At 46.2% G+C, this 13004-nt stretch overlaps 1 protein-coding gene across 5 annotated transcripts in view; it reads left to right on the top strand.

The window, feature by feature from the left end:
- Positions 1 to 1368: 1368 nt before the first annotated feature.
- The window catches only part of katnbl1 (katanin p80 subunit B-like 1), a 29560-nt gene continuing 17924 nt past the window's right edge, over positions 1369 to 13004 (top strand). For 2 of the 5 annotated variants that reach the window (XM_078233310.1, XM_078233308.1), the window contains exons 1-2: positions 1369 to 1666; positions 9246 to 9382. In XM_078233310.1, the coding sequence (XP_078089436.1) occupies positions 9260 to 9382 (123 nt within the window). In that variant the 5' untranslated portion in view covers positions 1369 to 1666; positions 9246 to 9259. The remainder of the gene's footprint in view (positions 1667 to 9245; positions 9383 to 13004) is intronic. The other 3 variants (XM_078233311.1, XM_078233312.1, XM_078233309.1) reach the window with 3 other exon arrangements.

The following is a 13004-nucleotide window of genomic DNA, read 5'->3' as shown; positions in this document are numbered from 1 at the left end:
TCACTCTGCACCCCATCCTCTCCCCACTTCTCCCTCCCCTCCTCGTTCCTTAACCCCCCCCTCCCTCCCCCCCTCCCCCTCCCCCCTCCCCCCTCCCCCCCTCCCCCTCCCCCTCCCCCTCCCCCCCCTCCCCTCCCCCCTCCCCCCCCCCTCCCCCCCCCCCCTCCCCCCCCCCCCCCCCCCCCCCTCCCCCCTCCCCCTCTCCCCCTCCCCCCCCTCCCCCTCCCCCTCCCCCCTCCCCCTCCCCCCCTCCCCCCTCCCCCCCTCCCCCTCTCCCCCCCTCCCTCCCCTCCCCCCCCCCTCCCTCCCCTCCCCCCCCCCCTCCCTCCCCCCCTCCCTCCCCCCCTCTCCCTCCCCCCCTCCCCTCCCTCCCCCCTCCCCTCCCCTCCCTCCCCTCCCCTCCCCTCCCCCCTCCCCTCTCCCCCCCCCTCCCCCCTCCCCTCTCCCCCCCCTCCCCCCCCTCCCCCCCCCCTCCCCTCTCCCCCCCCTCCCCCCCCTCCCCCCCCCCCTCCCCTCTCCCCCCCCCTCCCCTCTCCCCCCCCTCCCCCCTCCCCTCTCCCCCCCCCTCCCCCCTCCCCTCTCCCCCCCCCCTCCCCCCTCCCCTCTCCCCCCCCCTCCCCCCTCCCCTCTCCCCCCCCCTCCCCCCTCCCCTCCCTCCCCTCTCCCCCCCCTCCCCTCTCCCCCCCCCTCCCCTCTCCCCCCTCCCCCCCTCCCCTCTCCCCCTCCCTCCCCTCCCCTCCCCTCTCCCCCTCCCTCCCCTCTCCCCCTCCCTCCCCCCTCCCCCCTCCCCCCCCTCCCCTCTCCCCCCTCCCCCCCCTCCCCTCCCCCCCCCTCCCCCCCCCCTCCCCTCTCCCCCCTCCCCCCCCCCTCCCCTCTCCCCCCTCCCCCCCCTCCCCTCCCCCCCCCCTCCCCTCTCCCCCCTCCCCCCCCCTCCCCTCTCCCCCCTCCCCCCCCCTCCCCTCTCCCCCCTCCCCCCCCCCTCTCCCCCCCCCCCCCTCCCCTCTCCCCCCCCTCCCTTCTCCCCTCTCCCCCCCCCCTCCCCTCTCCCCCCCCCCCTCCCCTCTCCCCCCCCCTCCCCCCATTTAATAAGATCACCCTGTGCCATTTGGGTTTTTAATTACATCATCGCATCAATAATTAAAAATAAAGCAACATGTATATGAGGTGTTGTTGCAGGGGGTGGAATGAGAATGAGGCCTCTGACTGTAAACACCTGCTCTCAGGCTTATTGTTTCGGTGAATGTTAACAGTACAGGTACTCCCAGCAGCTGCGCCTGCGTCGGCCTCAGTCCTCCAGCTGGAAGGACCAAGCCATCCCGGCATACCGTGCGCCCTTGTGGGCTGAGGAGGTTTGGGAGGACCTGCGCTATCCCGGCGTGCCGCGCGCCCCCTGAGAACTGAGGTGGTCCGCCGGCTGGGAGGACCTGCGCTATCCCGGCGTGCTGCGCACCCCCTGAGAACTGAGGAGGTCCGCCGGCAGGGAGGACCTGAGCCATCCCGGCGTGCCGCGCGGCCTATGCTTTGCATGGCGCACCTTCAGGTGAGGGGAGCGGCGGCAGGTGCGGCCTTTTAGTGGCGGGGAGAGCCGAGCAGAGCAGAGCAGGGGGAGGGAGCCAGGACTGATTCTACCCGCTCGCAATCCCACTGAATGCTGTAAAATGTTCAGGTGAGTGACTGCCCTCCTGGTGGCCAGAGGCCCGGGCCGAGGCCTCACACTGGGCTAGTTTCTGACAGGTGAAGGATTGGGATTAGCAGGAGGGGAAGGGCAGCTTCTTACCTTTTAATCCAAATATAATTACCCAGGGTTTATAAACCTTCTCCCTGCACTGCCCTACATTCTTGGGATCTTATTAACAAGCCAAGTATAACCATTGTTATGTATTTTTAATCTGGTTAATGTTATAATAAAACCTGAAGATGGCCCATTTTAAAATTTGGCAACTCAACCATCACTCTCAGTTCTCCCTGAAGAGCTGCCAGATCTCAGTGGGACATCTGTTTGGGTCCATTTTGTTTATCTGTCTGGGAGTGGCACGAAGGGAGAAGTCTGTTCAAAACAGGGCAAAGTTGTCAAAGCCCATTTTGTGGGATTGGTGGTTGGCAGCTCCTGTGATTTTAGGCAGCTGTGGTTTTCTCTGTAGCTGCTGGGAATACAGGATTTGATTTATTGTCACATGTATTAACATACAGTGAAAAGTATTGTTTCTTGCATGCTATACAGACAAAGCATACTGTTCATAGAGAAGGAAAGGAGAGAATGCAGAATGTAGTGTTACAGTCATAGCTGCTTTTAATGTTTTTAAAGCTTTTAGGAGCTTTGACAAAGGGTCACCTGGACTCAACGTCAGCTCTTTTCTCTCCTTACAGATGTTGCCAGACCTGTTAAGATTTTCCAGCATTTTCTCTTTTGCCTGTTTTTACTGTGGTTATTTGACATCCATTGACTCTGTCTACGCTTTCCGCTACCTCGGAAAAGCAGCCAGCATAATCAAGGACCCCATGCACCCTGGACATATTCGGGGGGGGAAAGATACAAAAGTCTGAGATCACTTACCAACCAGCTGAAGAAAACTGCTTCCCTGCTGCCATCAGACTTTTGAATGAACATATCATATATTAAGTTGATCTTTCTCTATACCCTAGCTATGACTGTAACACTACATTCTGCATTCTCTCCTTTCCTTCTCTATGAACAGTATGCTTTGTCTGTATAACATGCAAGAAACAATACTTTTCACTGTATACTATTACATATGAAAATCAAAATCAGCTTGGAGTGTCCACTTGAAGGTTCTAAACCCTGTTTATAAAACTATCATCTTGCAAAAGTACTGAACAAAGTATAAAACAAACCTATTCACAGTTTGTTTGAAACTGGTATTGAGTTGTGTTGAATTTACTGTTTTGCCCTGGAACCCTGACTTTTCTTTACAGAACCTGAGTTTTGCCTTTCATTCATTATGAATAAAGCACATGAACAGTGCAAGTAGCAAAAGCTCAAGACAATGGTAGTGGCTGTGTAGGTAAAGTCTTCTCAATCCTTTAGGTTTCTGAAGCAGTTTCACTGTTCACCAGTTTTTAGATACAATGGAGGAAAGTGAGGTTGAATGGGATTTCTAAATGCATTTCCTTGTTTAGTGGGGAGGTTTGTGTGTGTAATTTAGCATGCTTCAGATATTGGTGAAGTGCTTAGCTTTTGTTTAGTACTTTTGCAAGATGTGATAGTTGCTAATACAAAAGTAGTGCATTGTAGCTCATGGATATCTGAAATCGGAACAGCAAAAACTGCAACTACTCAGCCGATTGTACCATTGGAATTAGGGCAGGAAATCTCCCACTAAACGAGCTGAAACCACCAAAAAGATTAATTGGCTATTAATCATAGAATCCCCACATGGTAGAAAGAGGCCATTCGTCCTTCGAGTCTGTGCTGACCTCAATCCCACCCAGGCCCTATTCCCATAACCACATGCATTTACCCTAGCTAGTCCCCTTGACGCTAGGGCCAATTTAGCATGGCCAATCCACCTAACCCGCACATCTTTGGACTATGGGAGGAAACTGGAGCACCTGGAGGAAACCCACACAGACATGGGGAGAATGTGCAAACTCCACACACAGTAACCCAAGCCGGGAATCGAACCTGGGTCCCTGGTGCTGAGACAGCAATGCTAACCACCCCACTTTCTCATTGATGTTTGTGGAATATTCCTCTAGAACAACTGTGTATTTCTTTGCTTAAGTCTCATCGTTTGAGCTAATAATGACTAATGTGCTGCATTAATAAGGTTTTCAATTCTCCCTATAACTGGGGCATTTCTTACTCCGGGAAGGCATCATTTCCAAACTCCAGTGATGCAACTAGGCTATTAATGAACTCACATACTCCAATTTTGACATGTGGATGGAATTTGACAATTATGTGCACCTAATAAAATGAACATGGCGACTATGCCCTGGCTGTCAGCTTGAAGCAGTGAGTGTATCACTGGTAGAGTTTGTCCCTTAACACCTGATTCTGATGTGTTTGAGTCAGTTGAGGATTTGGCTTGAGTTACACCAAAGTAATTCATAATGTGAAAATGGTATGTAAATCAAAGCTTTAATTCTGTTTTAAAATGTGGTCGGAATCCACTGAATACTGTATTCCTGTAACGTACTCCTAACTAGTTACAGACTGCTCGGTATATTTGATGGCTAAAGAACAACTGATTGAAGACAGACTAAAGTTGGTGTCTTAATGTTGCGTTGTTACTTTTTCCTGTATTGTTTTTAGGATCCTTTCTTAAACTCTGCCATGTCTGGATCTGACTAGTGACAGAATGATCATTAAAACACAATGCTGTTTTATGTGTAATCATCACAGAACTGTAATTAATCATTGAGGAAGTCTGTTATTTTGACTGCATGAGATCGCAGTAACCTTGTCTGTTGGGGTAGGAAGTAGGGTTCAGAGATCCATGGAAAATCTTTCCGGTTTGTTGCTTTTGTTTTTTGTCCCCTCAATTTTGGTGAAGTGCTTGATTTTTGCTCGGTATTTTTGGTAGGATAGTGTATTACTTTCGCAAGTAGGCTTACATTAACACTGCAATGAAGTTAGTGAAAATCCCCTAGGAGTAAGCGTATCCACATTGTTATTTTGAAATCTGGGTCATTATCCCATTCTTTTCCCTTTCATTCCCTTTCTGCTCATCCGGGTCTGCGTAGCATACATGTGGCTGAACTCCAGCATATGTGACCGCAGGGATTTCAGTGATACCCCGCAGTTGGTCTAGGGCTAGCAGACAGTTATTTTTTTCCCTTTTTCTACACAGCAGCTGCTCTTTGTGGGTGAGAGCATAGCTTTATAATTAGAATTGATGAACCGCAATGTTTCAGATGGATACAGCAGCCTCGGATTTCTCCATGGCTTATTTCTCAGCTATTTTCTTCCTTCTGAAAGTATTTATTTAATCTCCATTATCTTGTCCCATATTCAGGGGCGAGGAGGCTATTAGAAGAATTCACAGTTCCCAAATTGATGGGGAATTGTGTTCGTACTGTATGTATCTCTTATGCAATGTTGAAGCATTCCCTTTTGCTTTGCAGCTGGTAGACAGTTGGATCTTCTTCAATGACCTTTCCCTTCATATAAAATCAGAAGTGGGATTGATCACCTTGTTCAGTGTCATTTGCAATTCCTCAAAATAAAGCAGTCCATTCTCATGCAGCAAGACCTGAACAACATCCAGGCTTTGTCTGGTAACATCTGCACACACAAGTTCCAGGCAGTGATCAGCTGTGAGAAGAGAGAATCTGACCACTGTCCCTTGACATTCAATTGGCATTGCCATCATCAAAGTGAACCAGCCGCACACACACTCTGACTGCTAGAGCAGCTCAGAACCTGGATGTTCTGTGGCAAATGATTCATGCCATCTCCCACCACCTATGAGGCAGTAGTAGGAATTGTGATGGAATTCTGTCCACTTTGTTTGGGTGAGTGTAGGTCCAATAAGGACAAGAATCTCAATGCTGTTAGGACAAAGAGTTGTGGATTTTTGGAATTTTCTACCTCGGAGGACTGGAAGCTCAGTCATCGAGTATGTTGAAGGTAGAGATTTCTGATGAACAATAATGTAAATGGGTGCGGGGATAGTGTGGGTAAAAGGCATTGAAGTGTCTGATCAGCTATAATCAGATATTGAATAGTGGAGCAGGCTCAATGGGCTGAATGGCCACCTCCTGTTCCTTTGCACTGCTGCAGTTAATGAATACAACTCACCAGCAGCTTTTCAAGGATAAGGACAATAAATCTTTGTATTCCCATCAACTTCTATATCGTGTGAATGCATAAGATAAACTTGCCTCAAAAAAACTATTTAGAAATATTTCCTTATGTCTGCATCCACCACCTCGCAATGACAGAATATTTCACATTTTTTGAAAGAGTTTTTTGTTCCCAGTTCTGGGCATTTACTACAGTCCCCACCACAGAAATTGCAAAGAAGTGGTTTAACTAATTCTCTGTCGCTATGAAGCATGTTGTTTCAATCATTTCAATGATTTTACAATCATTGAAATACCAGTTTGAAGTGGCTGGGGTGTCACTTGCACGGGGAAACATTAAAGTTTATTTATTAGTCACAAGTAAGGCTTGCATTCACACTGCAATGAAGTTACTGTGAAATTCCCCTAGTCGCCACAGTCCGGCACCTGTTCGGGTCAATGCACCTGAACAGCACGTCTTTCAGAATGTGGGAGGAAACCGGAGCACCCGGAGGAAACCCACGCAGACACGGGGAGAACATGCAAACTCCACACAGACAGTGACCCAAGCCGGGAATCGAACCCGGGTCCCTGGCGCTGTGAGGCAGCAGTGCTAACCACCGTGCTGCCATGCTGCCCTGTATACAATGGTTCACGTTAAATTAGTGGGAAGAATATGTCGTATTGTATTAATTCTTCCTTTCCAAATGGAGTACCAGGTATTGGTATCAGTGGTCCCGCTAGGCTGCACAGCAACTTAAACATCCCCATGTGGAAGGTAGACTCCTTTGAGTTTCTGTGCAAAACAACTTAAAGGGCCAAAAGAACATCGAGGCAGTGATGCTTAACATGCCTAAAATTGGTTGCTTTAAGCACGTTTTTAGAAGAACTATTCACACAAGTTTAACCTTTTCTTAATTTGGTGCTTTTCAATATATTGGTGAATATGGCAAACTGGAATTGCCCTGTGAGTGACAAGAAGGAAGTACAAAATTATAAGCAGAAAAAAAGATTCCAAATTTAAGTTTTTTGACTTTAAAGTTTATTTATTAGTGTCACAAGCAGGCTTACACTAACACTGCAATGAAGTTATTGTGAAAATCCCTATGTCGCCACACTCCGGTGCCTGTTCGGGTACACTGAGGGAGAATTTAACATGGCCTAACCAGCACATCTTTCAGATGATATGAAGTTATGAAATTATATGAAGAGTTACATGTAACCAGCAAATAAACAAGTGGAAAAGCATCAATTCCAGTATTTTTCCAAAAAGCAGTGTGGTTTTTTTAACAAAGGAAATACCGAGTGATGCTGTTGAATATGAGGCCTTGTGTCCAATGTTTCATACAGGAGCAACTGCTTATTAATTCTTAAACCTAGAGATTAGGTTTGTATTTGATTAAAATCAGTGTTGATTTTTAATATTATAAATCTACATGCAGTTGCTGGTGTATATTCCAGCACCCAGGAAAGTGAAATAGATGGGAATTTGGGAACGTGATATGATGCCCAAGTTGGAAGCTGGATTGGTTTGGGGTGGGGTCGGTTTCATAGTACCTGTAATTACAGGTACTAAGTATAGGGACAGGCCTGTACGAATATGAAAGTAAGGAAGAGTTGCACTTTACACAACCACTGGATGTCTCAAAGTGCTTTATAGCCAGTGAAGTCCATGTTGAAGTGTAGTCACTGTTGTAATGTATGAAACGCAGCGTGTAGTTTACACTCAGCAAAATCCCACAAACAGCAATGAGATAATGACCAAATCAGCTGTTTTGTGATATTGATTGAGGAATAAATATTGGCCAGGGTGCCAGGGATAACTTTCCTTCTCCTCTTTGCAATACTGCTGTGAGATCTTTCAATTCCATCCAATAAGCTGCTTGGACCTTAGAACAAAGAACAATACAGCACAGGAACAGGCCCTTCGGCCCTCCAAGCCTGCGCCGCTCATGTGCCCACTAGACCATTCTTTTGTATCCCTCCATTCCCAGTCTGTTCATGTGGCTATCTAGATAAGTCTTAAACGATCCCAGCGTGTCCGTCTCAATCACCTTGCTTGGCAGTGCATTCCAGGCCCCCACCACCCTCTGTGTAAAATACGTCCCCCTGACATCTGTGTTGAACCTTGCCCCCCTCACCTTGAACCCGTGACCCCTTGTGTTCATCACCTCCGACCTGGGAAAAAGCTTCCCACTGTTCACTCTATCTATGCCCTTCATAATTTTATACACCTCTATTAGGTCACCCCTCATCCTCCGTCTTTCCAGGGAGAACAACCCCAGTTTACCCAATCTCCCCTCGTAGCTTAATGTCTCAACCAAAAGATGGTACCTCTGACAAAGAAGCGCTTCTTCGGCACTTGTACTGGAGTGCCAGCTTTGATTTTTGTACTCGAGTTCTGGAGTGGGACTTGAAACCATGACCTTGTGATTGGGTGTGAGTGCTTCCAAGTGAGCCACAGCTGACACTGAGAGCAGTGAAGTGTGGAAATAACAAAGTTCAGCAGAAATTTAAGATACTGAATCTGGGGGCGTTTTGTAATGAAGGAAATGTTATACAATGTACTTGGTTAAGCATCAGCAACCCCTAATTTAAGCATCCATTTCCTGAGCACCTTGAGGCTGAAATTACAAATTTTTCTTTGCTGCAAATCCCTGGCTGGTTTCACAAATTAGAACTTATTGGAAAATGATGGCCTGTCTACTTTCTTGTCCGACAACTCCACCTTTGCCCCCTCACCTGGCTGAACGAGGTCCAGTGAATTGCTTTTCGGATCCTCACTTTTGTGTTCAGATCCTTCGATTGTCTTGCTCCATCACACTTCAGTCATTTCCTTGAGCAGTCCATCCACGTATGTGCCTTCGGCCTCTGACCACTGTATTTTCCACTTACTTTCTCCACTGTTGGTTTTTCTTCCAGCAGCTGTGGTCTGTCTCTCAGTCACGCTTCCAGTGCTCCTTTTGCTGAACCTTTAAAAATCTCCCTTGAAACTCAATTTTGACTGACTGCCTCTTCTCTCCTGCTTTTGGCACCCAGCGTTGTTTTACCTTCGGCAGTGTTCAGGCAACTTTCTTATGTTATAGAAACTAAAGTGAAATTCTGCTTATAGTTCAGAAATTAGCAAAGGACCCTTTTACGTTTTATAATGCATTGTAAGAAAAATAAAGATTTCAGATAAAAGCTACTAGCCAAGAAGTGAAGGCAGGTGCAGACACGATGGTCCGAATGGCCTCTTTCTGTACCATAATCTTTCTATGGTTCTAACAGATCACTGATAATACAATTTGACATCCAGGGGCCAGGAAGGCTCCAACTCAAAGCAGATTTATGATTTAAAAAAAGAGCAGAGTGTCTTGGAAACTGGGACCAAACTGAAGAAGGGGTGAGGAGAATTGATTTGGGAAAATCAAGCAGGCTGATTATCGAACTATCCTTTCTGAAGATTAATTTTTAAAAGACTGCATAGTAATTATTCTCCTCTGTTTCTGATCTAGGATTGCAAGTGATTATGGCATCTAGACATCAAAATGTCAGGCAAGGTGTATTGTTATTTGCTCTGGAGAATGAACTCATTGAAAGAAGGCAACTTGGTAAAAGGATACATCCTGATTGCATTGAGACTATGAAAAAGGTGAGCAGAAAATATTTATATCATTTCTTTCTGCAGTGCGTATATCATTTCCAGCGTACTTATTGTGTCTTACGGACTATTTTAATTCACTGAAATCACTGCAGCTTGCACTGGAGACATGCCAGAGTGCATCATGTTCTGTATTATTTCCTTTCTCCATGTCGTTTGGTCTATCAAACCAGTCTTCTCAATAGTTATCCCCCTGTGTTCAACAGTGTGATGTTCCCACAGACTTTTAGTTTTTTTTTGCTTCAGACCTTGTCATAGGTTCCAGGCAGGGAAACTGCACCAAGGTTTCTGCAGCTTCAGGCCTTGGATCAGTCGCTTTGCATTTGTTCAAAAGTGACCTGGGGTGATTGATCCTGCCTACCAGAGACTCCTAGTCTTTCAGAAGTGCAAGTGAGAACCTCATCTTGCCATTGCACAGAATGTATAGACTAGCAACGTGTTGTAGCCTGTCCCTCCTGAAGTCCTTATCTTTTACACTGCCCCATTTCTGACGGAAGCCTAAAGTGTGACCCTAAGCTTCTGATCAGCGGTATAGATACGGGGCCGATATATTATTGCAATAGTATAATCTGTAAGCCTAACAGTAGCCCACCTCCCCACCCTTGCTGTATCAGTTAAATGCATTTCTGCAATACCTTAGAATCCCTACATTGCAGAGGGAGATGCCATTCGGCCCATTGAGCCTGCACTGACAACGATCCCACCCAGGCCCTATCCCCGTAACCCCACGTATTTATCCTGCTAATCCCCTTGATACTGAGGGGCAATTTAGCATGGCCATTCCATCTAACCCGCACATTTTTAGGCTGTGGGAGGAAACTGGAGCAGCTGGAGGAAACAGGCTGGTGGCCCAGAAACACATTCGTACGGCAGATATTAGTTGTTCAGCAGCTTTGTAATGCTACAGGCAGCATGTAAAGGTACAAATAAATAATTTTAATCAAATCTCCCCTTGACTTTAACACTCTGTCAACCATTCTGCACCCTGATGTTGCATAGATCCGACTTTTGTCTGTTTCTGTAGCTAAGTGGACCTGGAACAGGTCACTAGTCTGTCACCAGGGCTTATGGTCCACCCTCTCCCCTCCCCTCCCCCAACTCATGCCAAAATCAAGCCTGGGTCCCTAGCACTATGAGGCAGCAGTGCTAACCTCTGTGCCACCCCTGACTTTTAACTACAGCAGAATTTAAAAGTATTCCTTGTTGAAATTCTCTTGGTGGGTGTTCTCTTTCTGGTCGACTTTGGACCTGATATGAATGAATTTCCCATTTCAAGGTCAGACTTGCACTCCTGCCCTAGTTGTTAAGGTGACTCCTGTCTCTCTCGCGCTCTTCCCTGCCACAGGGAAGGCTACTCTTCTGACATCTTTCCCGTTCCGTGATCTGCCAGTATAACTCCCATCAATAATACCAGCTACCTCTCCATCTCCCCACACCCTCGAGTGCAGTTTCGAAGGAAAGGTTCCTAAATAGACTGAGAGCTTTGTGACATGCCACAAACTGGCTAATCTGGTTTGAGATCTACAGTGCCTGGCCCAATAACAAATACACCTTTGTCTAAATGGTTAAAACTTGTGGCTCCAACAAATCTTCCTGGAATTGCTGTTTTAAAGTTCAAGTTCAAAAATTTAAAAAAGCGCAATTATTTTAATTGATCAACTCACTTGTTTTTGATGTTTTTGGTTTGAAGTGATTACCCGAAGCATTAACATAGTCAAAACATTGATTATTTTTTGATGTGTCTATCACAGTAAGTACAAAAAGCATATTTTTACTATTTATCATTCCCATGCAAAACAAAGAAGTAAACACAAAATGCTGTGTTGAGAGAAACAGTTAATGTTTCAGATCAATGACCAGACGGAATTTCACACTAACTTTATTTGCAGTGTTAATGTAAGCCTTACTTGTGACTAATAAATAAACTTTTACTTTTATCACAACCATTAGAAATTTTGAGAGTGCAGAGTTTGTATGTTCCTGTCAGGATTAAAGGCAAAGTAAATAGGAATAAGGAACCTTGGTTCTCGAGGGAGATTGTAACACTTATTAAGAGGAAGAGAGAGTTGTATGAAATGTACAGGCAGCAAGGAACAGATCAGATGCTCGAGGAGTATAAAAAGTGCGAGAAGCTACTTAAGAGGGAAATCAGGAGGGCTAAAAGAAGACATGAGGTTGCTTTAGCAGACAGTGAAGGAAAATCCAAAGAGCTTCTATAGGTATGTTAGGAGCAAAAGGATAGTGAGGGATAAAATTGGTCCTCTTGAAGACCAGAGTGGTAGACTGTGTATGGAACCAAAAGGGATGGGGGAGATACTAAATGGTTTTTTTGCATCCATATTTACTGAGGAAATGGGCATGGAGTCTACGGAAATAGGGCAAACAGGTAGGGAGGTCATGGAACCTTTACAGATTAAAGGGGAGGAGGTGTTCGCTGTCTTGAGGCAAATCAGAGTGGATAAATCCCCAGAACCGGACAGGGTATTCCCACGGACCTTGAGGGAACCTTGGTTCCTTGGCAGACATATTTAAAATGTCAGTATTCACGGGGGAGGTGTTGGATGATTGGAGGGTGGCTCGTGTTGTTCCGTTGTATAAAAAAGGTTCCAAAAGAAATCCAGGAAATTATAGGCCAGTAAGTTTGACGTCGATGGTGGGCAAGTTATTGGAAGGAATGATAAGGGATAGGATCTACAAATATTTGGATAGACAGGGACTTATTAGGGAGAGTCAACATGGCTTTGTGCGTGGTAGGTCATGTTTGACCAATCTATTAGAGTTTTTCGAGGAGGTTACCAGGAAAGTGGATGAAGGGGAGGCGGTGGATGTTGTCTACCTGGATTTCAGCAAGGCCTTTGACAAGGTCCCTCATGGGAAGTTAGTTAGGAAGGTTCAGTCGCTGGGTATACATGGGGAGGTAGTAAATTGGATAAGACACTGGCTCAATGGAAGAAGCCAGAGAGTGGTTGTGGAGGATTGCTTCTCTGAGTGGAGGCCTGTGACTAGTGGTGTGCCGCAGGCATCAGTGTTGGGTCCATTGTTGTTTATCATCTATATCAATGATCTGGATGATGATGTGGTAAATTGGATCAGCAAATTTGCTGATGATACAAAGATTGGAGGTGTAGTGGACAGTGAGGAAGGTTTTCAAAGCTTGCAGAGAGATTCGGACCAACTAGAAAAATGGGCTCAAAAATGGCAAATGGAATTTAACGCAGACAAGTGTGAGATATTGCACTTTGGAAGGACAAACCAAAGTAGAACGTACAGGGTAAATGGTAGGACTCTGAAGAGTGCAGTTGAACAGAGGGATCTGGGAACACAGGTACAGAATTCCCTAAAAGTGACGTCACAAGTGGATAGGGTCGTAGAGTGCCTTTGGTACATTGGCCTTTATAAATCGGAGTATCGAGTATAAAAGTTGGAGTGTTATGGTAAGGTTATATACGGCATTGGTGAGGCTGAATTTAAAGTATTGTGTACACTTTTGGTCACCTAGTTACAGGAAGGATGTAAATAAAGTTGAAAAAGTGCAGAGAAGGTTCACAAGGATGTTGCCGGGACTTGAGAAGCTGAGTTACAGAGAGAGTTTGAATAGGTTGGGACATAAAAG

This window comes from Mustelus asterias, chromosome 18, assembly GCF_964213995.1.
Source record: "Mustelus asterias chromosome 18, sMusAst1.hap1.1, whole genome shotgun sequence".
Classification (NCBI taxonomy): domain Eukaryota; kingdom Metazoa; phylum Chordata; class Chondrichthyes; order Carcharhiniformes; family Triakidae; genus Mustelus; species Mustelus asterias.
The sequence above is the reverse complement of the archived record's forward strand: the minus strand, read 5'-3'. Positions and strand labels throughout refer to the sequence as shown.